The following is an 18338-nucleotide window of genomic DNA, read 5'->3' on the forward strand; positions in this document are numbered from 1 at the left end:
GCAATAACACATAGTATTGGCTATAAATTACTAAAGCTACCCAGCCATACACAAAGAGTTAAGGCCAGTGTGTGACCACTGGAACACAATTCAATACAAGCACAGGAAAGGTCTGAGTGAAGAGTAATATCACAAACTAACCACCTCCTATTACCAGTGTTAATACACTTTTCTATACAGAATAATATGATATACAGAAGTTACAAGATGGACTTGATGTTTTATTCAGTGCAACCCTGAATGAGTCACTGAGGCCATGAAAGAGTCTGCAGAGGGTGGTTTTCCCATAGACTTCACATGGACTATTCACAAGCACAGCTAATGACCCCTGGTGGCCATTAGAAGAAATGCAAGTTTATGGGACTTCCATATTGCCTTCACGTTTCAGAGCCTGATGCAACATCCATCTTTAATACTATGTTTAAATAATAGGGGGTGCTGTCTGCGTACAGTTTACAGTTACAGTCAGAGACTCCAGCAACAGCTGGATTTACAGCCAAAACCCTAGCCACACTCCTGGCTAAAGAAACAGGCCAACCTGGCATCTCGGCCTCTGTAAGAAAACACTGTTACGACCCAGGGTTGCCTAATCCAGCCGTAAGCACGTTGGTAGGAAGGGTGTTACCATCACATGAAGGCAACATCAGACCAAACAGAAGAATAGCCGTTTTTATTTTATCTTATTTTTATTATTGCAAACAAATTTCAGAAAAATACCAGAATACCAAAAACATAATAGAGGCCCAAAGCATCACAGCTGCTGCAGACACAGTGCATATTACCTGCCAAGGATTCCCCTCTGATCTACGTGTTCCTCCCTCTGCTAGGTTACATTCACCCCCAATAGGGATAGACATGGACACCCCCATCCCCAAATTTTTATCTTTGAAACAGATCAAACTGTTTTCCATCTCTGAGCTCTTCTCTAATTGTTCTGTAATGTGCGCCCTCCTCTTGCCCTCTAACTAAGCAACTTAGGACTCAGCAGCTCACTCTGCACCTGGATACACTCTGGCAACAGTGAGAAGGAAAAACTCCCTTTTAACAGGAAGAAACCTCCAGCAGAACCAGGCTCAGGGAGGGGCGGGGCCATCTGCTGTGATTGGTTGGGGTGAGACAAGGAAGACAGGATAAAGACATGCTGTGGAAGAGAGACAGAGATTAATAACAGATATGATTTAATGCAGAGAGGTCTGTTAATACATAGTGAGTGAGAAAGGTGACTGGAAAGGAAAAACTCAATGCATCATGGGAATCCCCGGCAGCCTACACCTATTGCAGCATAACTAAGGGAGGATCTAGGGTCACCTGGTCCAGCCCTAACTATATGCTTTAGCAAAAAGGAAAGTTTTATGCCTAATCTTAAAAGTAGCTAGGACAGCCAGTGATGTTTCTTCATTAGTGACAGTTTTCTTGCGTCCACATTTTGGCAAATCCAACACTGAACCAGTTTCACGAAACTTAGCAAGCAGTTTGCTAACTGTAGCATGGAGATGGGTGGTCTCGTAGGGTGTCTTGCATTGAAATCTGCTGCAATGACCCGGTTACTGCGTTCACCAGATATCAACACAATTTCGATCCGCTCCTCACGTGTTAACCTCTTCGACATGTCAATGGCTGTGAACAAATAGAAACTTGTAAATAACAACTTGTATCCAAGATGGCCGACTTCTAAATGGCCACCATGGTCACCACCCATCTTGAGGAGTTTGCCCCCTCACATATACTAATGTGCCACAAACAGGACTTTAATATCACCAACCATTCCCATGTTGTTACGGTGTATCCATATAAATGGCCCACCCTGTATATTTTATCCCTGCACAGTTGGTGTGGAGCACCCACAATTACGTCGTGCATGTACAAGAACAATAAAGCGCTATTCTACTCTGTTCTACTCTTCCTCTATTAGCTCCAAACATCAGTGCAGGTTTATGCTTTCTGTAGATCCACAAAGACACAGAGTGAAGCTCTTTCTGACCTTCTCTATACTCCACCAAACATGCAGACATCAGTAATAATAATATTCATACTCTAACAGTGGCGTATGGCACCACCCTGTTCAGGTGTAGAACAATAACACGTTTTGAAAGTGCACAAGAAACGAGAAAAAAGCAGGAAGAATGCAGTTTTTTTTAATATGATCCGTGTTTCCTGGTCGATCATTAGAGGAAGACGAGCACTTTGATCAGTCTTTACTAATCTGACCTCGTGCTACTGACGCACTGAGGCTCCACGACGTCTTCCGGGAATGGGGACAGTATTTTCAGTAGGCAGCAGTTTCATGTGCGTTGATCTCTATGGTTAGGTCAGCAGTGTTACTATGGAGATGAAACCACTTTCATAACAGAGAAACACGAAGTTAAACCTGAAGTTTCCTCCAGAAGCTGAAAGTCCTCAGGACTGCGGTACCCTTGTGGTTAACCTGTGTTACTGCAGCGTCTGCGGTTTCTGCTGATTTCTTCGATCTTCTCTCACCGTAGATTCACGTTGCTGTGTTTTTACCATAACAGATGCATTTGGTCACCAGAACAAGGAGAGGCATCACTGTTTGTTTGAGTCAATTTCAGACTAATGAAAGACTCATTTAATTGTTGCGTGGGAGGTGCTACAGTCATTTAATCAAAGATTAATGGTCATGTACGTCATACTGGTGCTGGTTTGTTTTATCTCTTCTGCAGAGCGTGCAGAGCATCTGTTTATTATCCTGTTTAAATATCAGGTGAACTGAAGTAGCAGCATGTCACTGAGAAACGCCGCCCGGCAGCTTTTCACTCATCGCAAAGCGATTTTATGGAAAATCTAACGATTATGACTTTGCTGCAGTTTTTCAGAGGGTTGAATTTGATGAGCTGGTCCTCCTTGGTGAAAACATGGTTCATGTGTTAAACATAAAACATCTGGCACAGCTGTGCCGGCCTGCACGGTCAATCATGATGAGAGTTTTTAAGAGGACCCAAATGCAGGACACCAGGACATGGAGTGAAATATATTATTGCTATTATGATTATGTTTATGATTGTTATTATCATTGTTGTTGTTGTTGTTATTAATGAAAAACATAAAACCGACAAGTTTACAAAATAAGAAGAAAAAAAATGAAAACGACACACAAAAAAAATTCCACTCGTACTGATCAGCAAATTTTCAGCAGATGAGTTTTTTTCTGCAGTAATTTAATAATTCAGGTTACACCACAAACATTTAGCCCAGATTCTCTAAGGAAGTCAGTCAGTACATCAGCCCCCTCGCCAATAACATCAAATCAAAAGACTTTGGTATCATTTTTGATCAGCACCTGAAACTCGCATCAAAGGTTACCCAGTCTTTTTTCCTTCATCCGAGAAATATTGAAAAAATCAAACCTTTACTGTCAGTTAACCTCTTAAATTTTAGTCCAATCCTTGCATCCCGTCACTGACTTCCAGTGAGATTAGAAGATTAGATTAGAATTCTGTTCTTAACATGTGAGGCTCTGCATGGACAGGCCCTGCTCACACTGCAGAGCTCCTAACCTTCTGTGATTTTGGAGGTTGTTACGTCCAAACTGTGGAACAGCCTTCCTCGGTCAATCAGGTAGGCTTTATTTGTTATTTGCTATTTGCTGAAAAAGTCATTTTTAGCCATAGTTTGAAACCATGCATGTGTGTGTGTGCGTGCGTGCGTGTAATGAATTATGTGTGTCTTTATTTGAACTGCGAAGTGCTTTTCAACTCTGTGTTTGGAAAAGTGCCATAAAAATAAGTTATTATTGGTTAATATTATCATTTTTGGTTTGGAGCTGTGGAAGGACAAAAGCTTCAAGCCTTTAAAGAACATCTGTCAACATCAGTACAGGTTAAATAATCATTGGGCCACTTTTAAATACCAAGCTTTTAAATCAAATTAAAAACATGAAGGTGTGTATTTTTTATGAACATCAGGGTTTACAAAAGATATAAAATATTTTTTTTAAATCCTCCAATTTTAATCGTTAAGTTTTTCTCTTTATCTTGACCAATGTACAGAATTTTAATTAATTAATTATGAAGGACAAATGCACATTTCACAAATTGAAAAATGAAGTCTGGACATAATGTGTAGACTCTCAGCTTTCATATGAGCGTATCCACATTCAAATTGGATGAAGAGTTTAAGAGTTTCAGGTCGTTAACATGTGCCACACTCTTTCTATAGGGACCAAAAGTAATTGGACGATTAACTCAAAGGGTGTTTCATGGGCAATTCCTTTGTTATGTCATTATCAAAGGCCTGGAGTTGATTTGAGGTGTGGTTGCATCTGGGAGATTTTGTATGAACAGATGACATGTGGTCAGAGGAGCTCTCCATGCAGGTGAAACAAGCCAACCTGCAAAAACAGACAAAAACATCTGAGAAATGGCCACAATATTAGGAGTGGCAAAACCTACAGTTTGGTACATCCTGAGAAAGAAAGAAAGTACTGGTGACCTAAAAAGACCTGGATGACCACAGAAGACAACAGTGGTGGATGATCGCAGAATCATTTCCATGCTACAGAAGGCAGCTCATGACCCAAAGCACATCACATCATCTGTAAAACACGGCACAGGCAGTGTGATGGCTTGGGCGTGCAAAGCTGCCAGTGACACTGGGACACTAGTGTTTATGATATTGTGACACAGGACAGAATGAAGTCTGAGGTGTTCAGAGACAAACTGTCAAATACAGTCAAATTGGGCAGTTTCATAAAACTGATGAACAATGACGCAGAACATACAGCCAAAGCAACCCAGGAGTTTATTAAAGCAAAGAAGTTGAATATTCACAAATGGCCAAGTCAGTTACCTGATCTTGATCTGAACACGCATTTCACTTGTTGAAGACTGAGCTTCAGACAGAAAGGCCCACAAACAGACGGTTGCAGTAAAGGCCTGGCAGAGCGTTAAAAAGGAGGAAACCAGCATGTGGCGATGTCCACGAGTTTAAGACTTCAGGTTGTCATTACCACAAAGAGTTTGCAACCAAGTATTAGAAATGAACGTTTCATTTTCAGTTATTTAATTTGTCCAATTGCTTTTGGGCCCTGAAACGAAGTGATTTACTTTAGCTCCCTCACATTTTTTATTTCAACCCACCAAATTAAAGCTAAGAGTCTGCATTTCAGCTACATCTGAGTTGTTCCGCTGGGGTACTGTACGGAACCAAAATTAGAAAAAAGTCTCTGTCCAAATGCTTATGGACCTTACTGTATCTTATCTTATATACTGAAATAATCAGAGCCTTTTTTCCCACCGCGATGATTAAACACCCAACTTTAGCTTTACAGAATAAACAGATACGGTGATTATCAAAGAGGAAACAGATATTTAGATCAGATGTTTTGCTGATGTGCTGACAGTAAAAGATGCAGATAAAGACGAGATAAACTGGAATGATCCCACGCGGGGAGCTGAATTCTCACGGTAGATGATGGATCGAACAGATAAGAAACTACTAACGAAACAACATCGTAAAATTCAGGGCAGCGTGCACTTTGAAGACACTTTTGGGGGGATTTTATGCCTTTTATTTCAGAGGAAAGAGTCAGCAGGAGATAAAGAACAAAGGACTCCTGAATGACACCACAGGACTGCAGACCTCGACACAAAGCCAACCAAGTCTTCTACGTATCTGTAAAGCAAACCTTCTTCCAAACTTTCTTTGTCGGCCAACCTCTGGAAGCACGATGAGAAGCAGCGCGAATGTGGAAAAGCAGCTTCTGAACGACATTGCTTCTTATTTTTTATTACAAATCAGAAGTTCAGAAAGCACATCGCAGCCTCGCACAAGTTTTATGTCCACGGACACAACTTTCCCAGTTTTCTAACCTTCCTGAACACCCTTTGTCATCTCTCCGTTCTCACATGTGATGATTTCATTATTTAACAAGGACCAGAAACACTTCTGGAAGCTGGAGGGACCTTATCAAATAGAATAAACTTGGTTAGATTTAGGTTAGATAAATGTTGCAGATATGAAACCTGCTTCCTGTTGAGATACATCAGTTGCAAAAGCAGTGCATGAACACAATCAGATAATTTTTTTTGATCAATTTCGATCGATCAGGATAAAGATAAGTGTGCTGGAGCAGAGCGGCGTGTTGGTCAGGGTTGGAAGCTCTGAACCTTCTGCTTGCAGCTCTGCAGGTTTCACCTCGCGCTCTAAAGACATGCTCACTAACGATCGTAAACTGGCTGTAGGTGCGTCTGTCTCCAGGTGTTTGAGATCTTTTGCTCTCTGTCAGCTGGGAGAACTTTCCCCACCACCATGATCGTAGGTGAGGAAAATGGATGGAGCTGTTGTCCAAACAAATTACTTCAGGACGTCTCTGATCGCGAATGCTTCTTAAAATTGAACATATGTAGTTTCTGCTCAGGTAGACAGCATGGAGAACACCTACATTCTTAGCAGGAAGACCAGAGTTTGCTGTGCCTGAAGGAAATGACCAAATAAAGAAATCAGTGATGATCTCAGATCATCAGAGAGAAGCTGAGCGTACACTTATTAACACATTTAATGCAAACCGTGGACACTATATTACAGAAAATAAAAAAAGTAGAATCTGTTGTCATTAAAACAAATTCTGTTCTTTAAATTAATGCGACCAAACCTGCCACACTGAAAATAAAATTCAGCTTCTGCTGTTTTACACGTTTTTCCTGTTTTTCTGTCACAGATGTTATCAGTGCAGCAAACGTGTTCTTTTCATCTGACAGACCGCCTGTCAGGCTTTCATCGTGTGATTCAGATGGTCTGCAGAGATAACAGGAATCTCCCGTTTTGTTTCTTGAGCTGTTATCATCTCAGAGATCAGGCGTGATCACATCTGATCAGCATAAATTGTGCTGATCTGAGAGCAGTCGCACACAGACGCTGGACAGGACCAGAGCAACATCATGAAGCTGCTGAGGCACGGCGTCTACACTCTGCTGGTGAGCATCGGCTTTGTTCACTCTGATCATCTGTTTACTGCGACTGAAAGATGAAAAGCCAGATTATATTAGTCTGCTGGAAATTACATGCAAGAAATTACTCACGGCTGATAGTCGCAAAGGTTAGATTGGGGATGACTGGTGAGAAGTTCCAGCGCAAAGCAAATTTAGCAGTTTGACTGTGAAATTGATCAGACTGGAAGAACCAGCAGCGGCTGAAAGGTTTTACTGGGTTCATTTAATGGATGGACATGAAAAGTGTCGCAAACAGAAACTAGTTCCAAGCAGTCTTTTAGAGATGTCGTTAGCTGGCCTAGAAGAGTCAGGTGTGCAGCGCAGGTGTCAAGCTTTCCAGAACTGGACCCAGCGCGGGTCTTTAGGCAGGTGAGTAAATTTAAACTGGTCAGAAAACGCTTTTAATAAAGTAATGTTTTACTTCACGTTTCCAGATAATCTCCTGTACGGCTCACCGGGTTTATAATAATTATAATCTGTGTGGCTAACATAATATTTAATCAACTATAACAGTTTTTGGTATTTTTACCTAATAGTTACACAGTCATGACGCGTAATAGTTCATCCCGTCCTAAAACTCTCCGTGAAATCGTCCTCCTGCAGACACTCTGTGTTTATTTATATTTAAAACTGAGTTTTGTGTCGGCTGCTGCTGTTTAATGGACTATCATGTCTTTTTTTGTGCTTATCATGGTTCTTATTCGACCCTGTAGATTTGAAATTTAAACCCTGTTAAAACAGCGTTTAGAGTGATGAAGTTTGTCGTTGCTTAAATTGTCATCATCTCACTAAAAAGTATAATAAAATAACCTTTAAGGACGGTTATAGACTCTCAGCAGCGCGCTCAGGTTAACAGATGCTGATGGAGGCTCGAAGCATGTCAGGTTTGGCATTTGATTTCCAGCTTTTTCTGAAGAGTCCACAGAATCTCCTTTAAAACAGTCCAACCCAGCATTTCCATCCAGCTTCAGGGTGACGCTCCTCTGGGCAACACCATGGATTAAATCCGGATAGACTTAATTAAAAAGAGCTTGTTTGTGTTGATAGTACATCTATAATTGTTGTTCTCACATTTTCACTCTGGATTTGAACTTTGTTCTCTGTGTGAGTCTATCGGTCTGTCTCATCACTGCCGAGCAGTTTTGGTCCACTCTCGGTAACAGCGTTGCTTCAGTTCATCGAGGTTTGCACCATTCGTTCATGCACAGCTCTCTGGACTCTGCACCACTGCAGCAGCTTGATTCTTTTCTTTTTCAGCCATGCATCTTCATGGAGCTCTTGGGTTTGAGCTCAGGGTGAATTTGCTGGTATGTCTGCTTTCACACGTATGGACTTTGAGGAATAAACGCTCTAACAGTCTTTAAAAGGCAGAGTTTAAAACTGTGAAACAAATAATTCTAGTTTTAGTATTTTAAGCTTCTAGTACAGACTAAAAACTTACTGAGAAACTTGCACAGATGAGCTTCACTAAGAGTTTCTAAGAGGTTCGTACTCTTCATACTAGATTAAAAGTTGAAACCACTGAACGATGTTTCAAACAGGCTGAGGATGCTCAGAAAGCTCTGGAATACATATATGTATGCAGAAAAAATGTAAAAATGGTTGAAATAGTTGCATTTAGTAAAACCCAAGATTGTAACTTGTTGGTAATCTTGTATATTCAGGTATGTTGCAGTGCATTGTGGGTCGCTCACTCCGAGGTTGAAACTGAATCTGCAGCTGAATGTGACACCATGCTGACGTTCTCCTCTGAGATCACCAGCTTGACTGAAGGAAACGGGGACATCCACAGCAGATCTCTGTCTCCGTGGAACTGGACGTGAGTAAACTCATGAATGAATTTGTGAATAAATGACTGAATGAGTAAAAACAGAAGCAACTCTGATAAATGTCTAATTTCACTTGTTGCTGTGTTTGTTGACTCAGGCCAAACACGGACAGAAACCGAATCCCCAGGACGCTCTGGGAGGCCGAGTGCAGTACCAGCTTTTGTTCCAGTCCCATCCCAGGACAGAAGGACCAACACAACCTGAACTCAGTCCCCGTCTACCAGGACATTCTGGTCCTGACCTCACACAATGGCCGGCGCTGCTACAAAGCATCGTTCCGCTCTGTGGCGGTCGGCTGCACCTGTGTTCGAGCCGAGACCGATCAGAAGTGAAGCCCAGGAAACAGAAATGTTTCGAAATAAAAGGAGCTAAAAAATAAGTTAATTGAAACCTGGTCATTTCATTCTTGCTGTTGTATTTATTTAAAAACTGCACAGTGCGTGTTAACATCAGATGTGCCAGATTTGAATCAGCTCTTCATTTTTATCTATAATCTCTGTGCAGGTAACATAAAAAACACACAAACAAATAAAAACTACGTGGAGTAAAAAATGATGACAAGTCTGGTTTGCTTGAGATCAGCTTTCATTGTATGTGCAGCGTCGATCTGAGAAGTGCCAAAATAGTTACTCCCCTTTACTGACCTCACATTTTACTCACATTTGGTTCGCCTATCAGGCCCCTCGCTGTCTACTCTAGCAGCAGCTCTAACACCAATCCCCCTAATAAATCAACTGAAAGTATTGGGGAAAGTCTATATAAAACTTTATACATAAAACTGCCATGTTTTTTAAATGATCGAAGCTTAAGAGATTGCCTTTATCGATTTTTTTCCCGGAAATGGCCTGATGTGCTTGGATTTGTGTAAATTAAATTTTAAATTGTTGTTGAAATTTTCAGTCATACTGTTACACCCGAGCCCAAAGTGAGTCAAAGTTAACTGAACTTGTTTACAGCGTCATTAGTTGTTTCATAAACATCACACTGTAACGTCGGGTTGTGTTTAGTGGTTGAGAGGAAGGGGCAAAACACTTAGCAGGATAGTCGAAAGAATACACACTCACGCTGGCTTTGGGAATTCCACAGCATGTTCTTTAATACACGTTCCCTTCGTCAACCATATAAGCCCGGTTGAACGGCTGCAGCTTAACAAACAGAGTAGTGGCGCATACGGATGACAACATTAACCCTCGACTTGGGTTGTCTTAAAGAGACACCACACCATTGTGACTGTTACAACACGGATGATCTGATATCGTCGTGTTGGTGTTGTTCCCAGATCATCATGAAAATGTTGTTCCAGGTTCAACATTGCATGTGACCAATCACATTGTTGTGATGTTATTCTTTTGCGCGCCAAGCCATACGTGCATTTATGAAATTCCAATGTTGCAAGGACAATATCAGTTCTGCTTACCGTTTATTAAAGGGTTAGGGTTAGGGTTGGGGTTAGGGTCAGGGTCCGTTGATCGGCGGACAGAGGCGGTTTCTCGCAGCTTAAGTACAGTTTTTTGTTTTACGGCGTTTTTTTCCCGAAGTCGCAAAAGTATGACGTCACAACAATGTGATTGGTCACTTGCAATGTTGATCCTGGAACAACATTTAGTATGATGATCTGGGAACAACACCAACACGACGATATCAGATCGTGCGTTACAACACACTGTTCAATAATTAGTCAAATTAATGATTTTGAAGTCACTCTTGAACCTGAGTCAGTGCCTCTGTAAGACATAAGAATGTGTGATTTTGAGCGTGTCATTGTGTGAAGACTACTGCATCATCTGCGTACATTGGAATATTAATATTTAGATACATGTTAATATGAAGTGCAAAGAAAAGTACTCCGAGCAAAGAGCCTTGTGGAATCCCTGCAGAGTGAATATATGCACATTGCGTTCTCTGTGATAGAGAAATCCACAGAACAGCTTCAGTTCAGATAAAACTCGGTGTTTGATTGTGTGAAATGCTGTTTTCAAGTCTGGGTTTGGATGATTACTCGTTTTTGTTCAAGCACAAAATAACATTTTAATGTATTTTGTACAGTGAAAGACATGACTTCATTTGACAGTAACATTACAGGAACAGTCTTGATCTCTGAATGATGGCGTGTGAATATAACCAAACAAATCAAACACAAAACAAATTAAACATGTAGTTGTGGACTTGCAGTTCTCTCACCATCCACCAGTGGGCGTAGCAGAACTGCTTTTCTCCTCTTTTTAAAACATAATTCTTCTACAAAGCTTGTTACCTTTTACAGTTTTGTTTTGGCCAACATTCTTAAATATTTTATCATCTTACATTTTTATTATTTTAGAAGAGAATAAAATAGAATAGAATAGTTTTCATTTAGAATTTGGAAATATACCGGTAACTAAAATAACAAGAGAAAAACAAAACTTGACGTTTACAGTTTTGCTTTGCTTTGTCTCTTTATTTTTTTTTTGTTGAATTAGTCTCCAAATTTACCATCATGTGCACTGGATGAATTAGAAAAGTTCCTAATCTTTCCTTTTATTAATCTGACGTATTTAGAGATTTAGAGAATAAATGTGACGTTACTGTGTAGAGGATTTGGTGGTGTATTGGCATGCACGCTGCAGCGAAGTGTGCATTACTGCTGAGTCTCATGATGTCTGAAATCCTCTGCAGAGAAAAACTTGTTCAGACTGAAATCAGCTCTAATTAGCTGAAAACAAGAACACATTGTGGAGTGTGTGTGTGTGTGTGTGTGTGTGTGTGTGTGTGTGTGTGTGTGTGTGTGTGTGTGTGTGTGTGATTTGAACACTGACAGCAGGCCCAAAGACCCGAACAGAAAACAATAGAGGTGAGTAGAAAATAAGTTGTGGAGCGTAGCAGCGAGCAGCTCACATCCAGGAGACGCTCAGGTAGGTTTGATTTCCTTCTTGTCCTTCAGATTCTGTGACCTCTGACCTTTGTACAGAGATGATTGAAGCTTAAGTGTTTCCAAAGAAAAAAGGCATTTGAAGCATCTTTAAGCCAAAGTTTGTTGAAGCTGAACAAGCTCCAATCAAAGCTGTTGGACTGCTTTTAACTCAATCTATTTGCCAGCTATCTGTACATTTATTTCCCTCTCATGCACAGCGGGGTAAAATAAGTACTGAATACCAATACCAATTCTCAAAGTAAATACATTTTTAAGCTGCTATTGATGTGAAACAATGCAGTACACAGATGCAAAGAATTCAAACTTTCTAATGGTGTATTAATTAGAAAAACATAGGGAAAAAGTATTGAACACGTTTACTGAAATGTATTTAATACTTCGTGCAAAAGCCTGTATTGGTGATGACAGCTTCAAAACAACTCCTGCACATAGAAACTAGTCTCACGCATTGCTCAGGTGTGATTTTGGTCCATTGTTCCACACAAACAGTCTTCAAATCCTGAAGGTTCTGTCGACCCCGTTATGAACTTTAGATCTCTCCATAGGTTTTCATTTGGATTCAGGTCGGCTGATTGGCTGGTTCATTCTAACAGGTTTATTTTCTTTCTCTGAAAGCAGCTGAGAGAATCCTTGGCTGTGGGATCATCGTCCTGCTGAAACGTCCACCCTCGTTTCATCTTCATCATCCTGGCAGATGGCAGCAGATTTTTATCCTGAATGTCTCTGTACATCTTTCCATTCATCCTTCCTTCATTTATATGAAGTACCGTATTTACTGCACTATAAGGCGCACTTAAAATCCTTCAATTTTCTCAAAAATCAACAGTGCACCTTATAATCCGGTGCACCTTATGTATGAACTGGTTGTGCTTATTGACCTCAAACTGATTTTATGTGCTACACGGCGCTCAAAAATCTGTCAAAAAATGATTTAGTGCGACTTTGGTAAGCTACGAAGCTGCTAAGCTTGATGGATTGTTGGAGCATTACGGTACTGTAGTCAGGAGCCTCGCGGAGTAATCGGGGTCCAAAACTCCGTCCACTTCAGGTACCAAAGTCAAACGAACACTGAGAGTTAAAAACGGTCTAAATTCTTTCTTCTTTAATAAAATGATCAGTGTTGCTGCTTTACCAGGTGTAACAATTAAGTTTAACATCCAGGCATCCATAAAAACAGGATTTATTAAATATAACGGAGTTAGTTAGGAGTTAGCAGGAAGTTAGCTCGCTAGCTTCCACCTGAGCATGATATAGCATGTTCTGACTGAGAGATTTCTGAAACAATTCAAACGTACAGCTCTGCTATCACTTCCAACATAAATGAAAACAGAAAACTAAACAGCAGTGATGTTTGTAGGGTTACTGAAGTTGGGCTAGCTGGTATATAATGATGTGCTACGTGATTGCTAGCGACACAGCTATGTTAGCATAACATAAACGCAGTGAAGCTGGAGGATGAACGCAAATTTTTTTCCACCTGATAAAAATTAACGTGAGGGTTCCCGATGGTTAGGGACAAATGCCAAACTTCAGTCAGGAGAACAACTGAGATAATCCATCCACAATACGAGGTTAGTCATTAATATACTGCAACAACATGGGAATAGAGCAGCTGTGAGAGAATTCAACATTAATGAATCAATGTTACGGAAGTGGAGGAAGCAAGAAGAATGAGTTGAGTAAAGTTTGACTTAGTTTTGTTTGGATTAATGTGCTCCAAAGAGTTCCATTTCGGTCTCAGCTAATCAGACTATATTCTCCCTCTGTTTCACAGGCTTGTCTAAATGTTGTTCAGCAACCCTTAAACGCTCTTCAACACGCTTTTTCTTTAGCAATGGACTCTTGCATGGTGAACGTCCATACAGGCCATGGTAGTTAAGTGCATAACTTGTTTTCTTTGAAACAACTGAACTTGTTGATTCCAGGTCTTTCTGTAGCTCTCCACAAGTGCCAAGTATCCAATGCCATCAGTATGTTTTACAAAAATACGGTTGTGAAAGTGTTGAGAGAGCTCACTGGGTTTATCCATCACGAGATGTTTACTTGTGTGACACCTAGGTGATGAGACACCATTTTTATAGGCCATCAGTTGGGACTGAACCAGCTGATATTAATTTGCAGTAATTACTGATTTTCTGAAGCTGATGCCATTTCCATGCCTTTTTGAACCTCCTTTTCTTCATGTGTTCAATACTTTTTTCCCTGGGCGATCGTGGCTCAAGAGTTGGGAGTTCGCCTTGTAATCGGAAGGTTGCCGGTTCGAGCCCTGGCTTGGACAGTCTCGGTCGTTGTGTCCTTGGGCACTTCACCCGTTGCCTACTGGTGGCGCCAGTGTCCGGCAGCCTCGCCTCTGTCAGTGCGCCCCAGGGCGGCTGTGGCTACAATGTAGCTGCCATCACCAGTGGGTGGACGACTGGATATGTAAAGCGCTTTGGGGTCCTTAGGGACTAGTAAAGCGCTTTACAAATACAGGCCATTTTGCATTATTACACATAAATTAGTTTATGGACATCTGTGGTTTGATTTATTTGTATGTGTGCATTGGATGGGTTGTTACCTACATCTGGTGTGAATTTCATGTTAACATCACCTTTAGAAATGTATTTATTTAGAAAATTAGAGTTTTAAAATAAATTACTTCAGAGCATTTTACTGGTATATTCATGGTAGAAATTTGTTTGATAAAGTACAAATATTTGACATTTTAATAACAAATATCTCTGCTGAATTACAGTCATTTCCCAGCATTAAACTTTTATTTTACATTTTATAATCTGGAATTCCCAACAGATAAAAGCATAACAAGGATATAAGCTTTACAGCTAATACTCTCAGCTTTTTGGCTTCCAAATAAATTTATAATTTAATTTACTGAAGTGTGATTTTCATTTTGTAGGGGTAATCAAATCAAACAGAACAGAATCTTCTTATCATTTCCTCCTCATCCAGCTGGGTCATCTCCCATCATGCCTCAGGTGTCGTTTGCCCATCCCTCGCTCTGTCTTAACTTCCTCCCTCTACTGCACCGCCTCCTCCCATCCAACCCCCCTACCGTCCGAGACGTGGATGTTCCCCCTCTGTTTCGGGAGCGCTTCATCCTGACGGGGTACCGTCCCACGGGCATGTCGTGGCGGTGTTACGCCCTCAGCTTGTTCCAGATCCACAATGAGACGCTGAATGTGTGGAGCCACCTGCTGGCTGCCGCCTTCGTGGTGCTCAGGTTCATGGTGTTCGCCATCATGCGAGGAGGGGTAGGATATTTACAGATGCTCTGATCTTCTGCTGCATGATGACATTCTGTTTGACTTCCTGTTGTCTGACCTTTGACCTATTAAGGGAATCCTGGGTTTCCGACTGCAGGGTCCTGAAGGTGAAGGTTTTTCTGTGGATGCCTCCTCTCTACCTCTGGTCCTCTATGTTCTTTCTGCAGTCACATACCTCAGCTGCAGGTGAGTGATTCATTCTTTAGTCACCAACGATAACAAAGTCTTCCTATATATTTGATTTGGGAATGATGTTTGAAGTTTAATGTAAACATTTTAAATATTGCAGCTTTAACTAACATCGTGTTACCTCCTGCAGTGCTGCCGCTCACCTGCTGCAGTCCCACTCAGAGCAGGCGCATTACTCACTATTCTTCCTGGACTATGTGGGCGTGGCCGTCTATCAGTATGGCTGCGCTCTGGCTCTCTGCCTGTACAGCTCCAACACTGCCTGGAGACAAAGCATGCTGGGACAGGTTTGTTTACAGATATTGAACTATGGTAATATTTGATGGCTGATTGTTGGACGTCTGCAATGTTGGTTGATTTTTTGGACGGCCTGGTAGTTTTCTGGTAAGGTAGTGGAAATTTAGTCTTGACTGACTGACTGGATGGAGGCAGGAGGTTGGACAGTTGGATGTTACATGTTGGATAGTCTGACAGTGTTATGTTTGGGTATTTTCACTGAATGATAGATGGCTGGATTCTGTGATGGTTGGGTGGTTGCGTGAGTGTCTGCTGTTTTGATGTGTTTCTCCATGCTGGCTCTGGTTCTCCAGTATCTGCCCATGAGGGCAGAGGCTCATTTCCACATGCATCATCCAGCAGTGATCCATCAGTGGCAATCAGCAGGCTGGCATTTAAGACCAGCTCACCCTTTGTCTCATTGCCAGTCCGTCAGCTACGGCTGTAACTTGGCTCTTCCATCTCTTGTTATTTGCCTCGTTGAATTCTAACTGCTGTTTCCTTGTGTGTCCAGTTTGTTTTTGCCGTTCCTGGAACTAAACTCCGCTGCAGCTTTCTTTACTTGTCACTTTCTTCAACCGTTAACAAGACAATTGGAAGATTTTTGCACAACTTTCGGAGCCAACTGGAAACTTTCATGGACTGAATATACTTATAACTCACTTCTCTCTTCTGCTATAGGTCTCTTGCCTTTTGAAGCCTCTCTAGGGTACCAACCCCCTCTTTTTCTACAGATGGAGCCTGATCTTGCGGTGCCCTCAGTTTGCTCCAGTCCACTGTGCCCGTCTGCTAGTAACTGCTAGTCTATTGTCCCTTGAGTCTGCTTTCATGTCCACTTCCACATATCAGCCTTTCACCCCCTGACAGTTAGATGACTGTATTGTATATGGATAGTTGGATGGTTTGATAGTATAACCATTGGATGTTTGGATACTGTGATTGTTGGACAGTTGGATTGTTGTATTTTGGATAGATGGATTGTAGGACAGTGTAATACCTTAATGGTCTGAAAGCTGGATGTTTGGATATTGATATGGTTGTATTTTTGGGGAGCAGGCTGACTGGCTAGTTGGATACATGGACTGCAAGATGGTGTGATGGTCAAACAGTTAGACGAGTTGATACTAGGTAGTTGGATGTTGAATACTGGTATGTTTGTATGGTTGGAGAACTTGATGGTTGGATAGTTGGGTAGTTAGAATTTTAATAGTGTGAAAGTTGCACAGTTTAGTGATTCGATGTTGGATGACTGGATGGTTGGATAGTTTAATAAATGGAGTCCTGGACGGTTTAATGGTTGGGAATTTGGTTCATTTGATTGTTGGATGTTGCATTATTGAATCACTGGATATTGTTATGGCTGTATATCCAGTGATGCAACTGGATATACCTCCCAACTGGAGCTAGGAGGTTGAATAGTTTGACTCATGGACTGTTAAATAGTGTGATGAGTGGACAGTTTAGTGACTGGGTGTTGGATGACTGGATGGTTTGTAAATGATATTGGTAAACAATTTGATAATTGGATATTGGATTGTTGGACGGGTATAGCTGTATGGTTGGAGATCTGGGTGGTTGGACAGTTTAATGATTGGATGTTGGACAGCTGAATACTGTGACTGTTGGATATTGGAAAGTGGGGTGATTAGATGACTGAATAGTGTGAATGTTGGACTGATGAACCCAGTGCAGGCTGGACAGGTTTGTTCATGGATGGACAATTTGGATGTTTTGTAGTTGGCTTATTTAATGGTTTGATGATTACTTTGTGGACAGTTGGATTTCTTATTGCAATGATGCCTGGATGTTCAGATGGAAGGGAAAACATGGTTAGAAAGGTTTGTGTTTGAGTCTTCCGTCCCATCGGTATGTTCAGATGTCCTGATCAGGTTTTTGGATTTCAGGTCTTCCTCCCAGCAGCTGCCCTCCTTGCGTGGCTCTCGTGCACCGCCTGCTGCTATGCAAAACTTCGTTTCCGCCGTCCATACCCCCTTCACAGGAAGCTCTGCCAGCTGATCCCAATGGGTGTGGCCTACCTAGTGGACATCAGCCCTGTTGCCCACCGTCTTGCCACCCACAGCTGGACAGGCAGCCCTGCACTACCATTGCACTTCTTGCAGGTAGTTCCTTTTACTTATTTCTTTAGTCATGGATTTATTAGACCTAACAGTTATATTTATTACTAGTTAGTAATTTTGGGTAAAAATATTGCACAAATTGTTCTTATTTGTATATTTTTGTGCTACTGTCAAAAAGCTTTCTGTCATTTTTCCACCAGGTGGTGCTGTTTATGCTGTCCGCCTTCTTCTTCTCTTGCCCCGTTCCTGAGCGCTTCTACCCCGGCCGCTTTGACATCGTCGGCCACGGACACCAGCTCTTCCACATCTTGCTGTCACTCTGCACACTGGCCCAGCAGGAAGCGCTGTTCCACGACTTCCTATGGCGGCGGCCGGCGATGGTCAGAGAGTTTGGAGAGGAGCGCCTCCTGCTGGCTTGCGCCTCCTTTCCCTGCCTGACGTTGTGTTGCGCCTTGACAGCCCTCGCCATGAGGAGGCAGGCTCAGGCACAGCTGATGAAAGAGCAACGATAGAAGAGGAAAAAGTTTGTGTACAGGAAGTCTCTTCTTCTTCTGAGGGACTGACTCTGCAGTGGAAGCATTTCTTTACTTTTGTTGGTTTGGGTTGTTTGTTAGCATCAGATGATAGTGATGCAGACCATCATATTCCTACACCGAACTTCTGGTTCTTCTGGTTTCTCTTTTTTACATTTTACTAAACAACGACTAAAATCAAGTGACCATTTAACATTATGGGACCAGTTTTTAATTTCTGTTTGCATATTCAATAAAGTAATATTGTCTATAGTTTGTACGTTTATCTGTTAGCTGAACACTGTTGCCTCACTGAGCTCCAGGTTGGGGCCT

The 18338-nt window shown here is 41.6% G+C and overlaps 2 protein-coding genes across 3 annotated transcripts; both read left to right on the top strand.

The window, feature by feature from the left end:
* Positions 1-6819: 6819 nt before the first annotated feature.
* Positions 6820-9296, top strand: il17a/f2 (interleukin 17a/f2). Its single transcript, XM_004565779.3, has 3 exons — positions 6820-6932; positions 8612-8766; positions 8874-9296. The coding sequence occupies exons 1-3, from the start codon at positions 6897-6899 to the stop codon at positions 9106-9108; spliced, it is 426 nt and encodes a 141-aa protein (XP_004565836.1). The 5' UTR covers positions 6820-6896; the 3' UTR covers positions 9109-9296.
* A 2344-nt stretch (positions 9297-11640) lies between these two features.
* LOC101475195 (membrane progestin receptor beta) lies at positions 11641-18259 on the top strand. 2 transcript variants are annotated; one of them, XM_004565749.2, is made up of 6 exons: positions 11641-11667; positions 14637-14938; positions 15024-15136; positions 15270-15426; positions 17320-17535; positions 17694-18259. In XM_004565749.2, exons 2-6 carry the CDS (start codon positions 14654-14656, stop codon positions 18003-18005), a joined length of 1083 nt encoding a protein of 360 aa, XP_004565806.1. In that variant the 5' UTR covers positions 11641-11667; positions 14637-14653; the 3' UTR covers positions 18006-18259. The 2 variants fall into 2 exon arrangements, with proteins under 2 accessions (XP_004565806.1, XP_076741255.1); XM_076885140.1 differs by lacking the exon at positions 11641-11667 and adding an exon at positions 11678-12450.
* Positions 18260-18338: the final 79 nt, after the last annotated feature.

The sequence above is a fragment of the Maylandia zebra genome, linkage group LG1 (assembly GCF_041146795.1).
Source record: "Maylandia zebra isolate NMK-2024a linkage group LG1, Mzebra_GT3a, whole genome shotgun sequence".
NCBI classification, from domain to species: domain Eukaryota; kingdom Metazoa; phylum Chordata; class Actinopteri; order Cichliformes; family Cichlidae; genus Maylandia; species Maylandia zebra.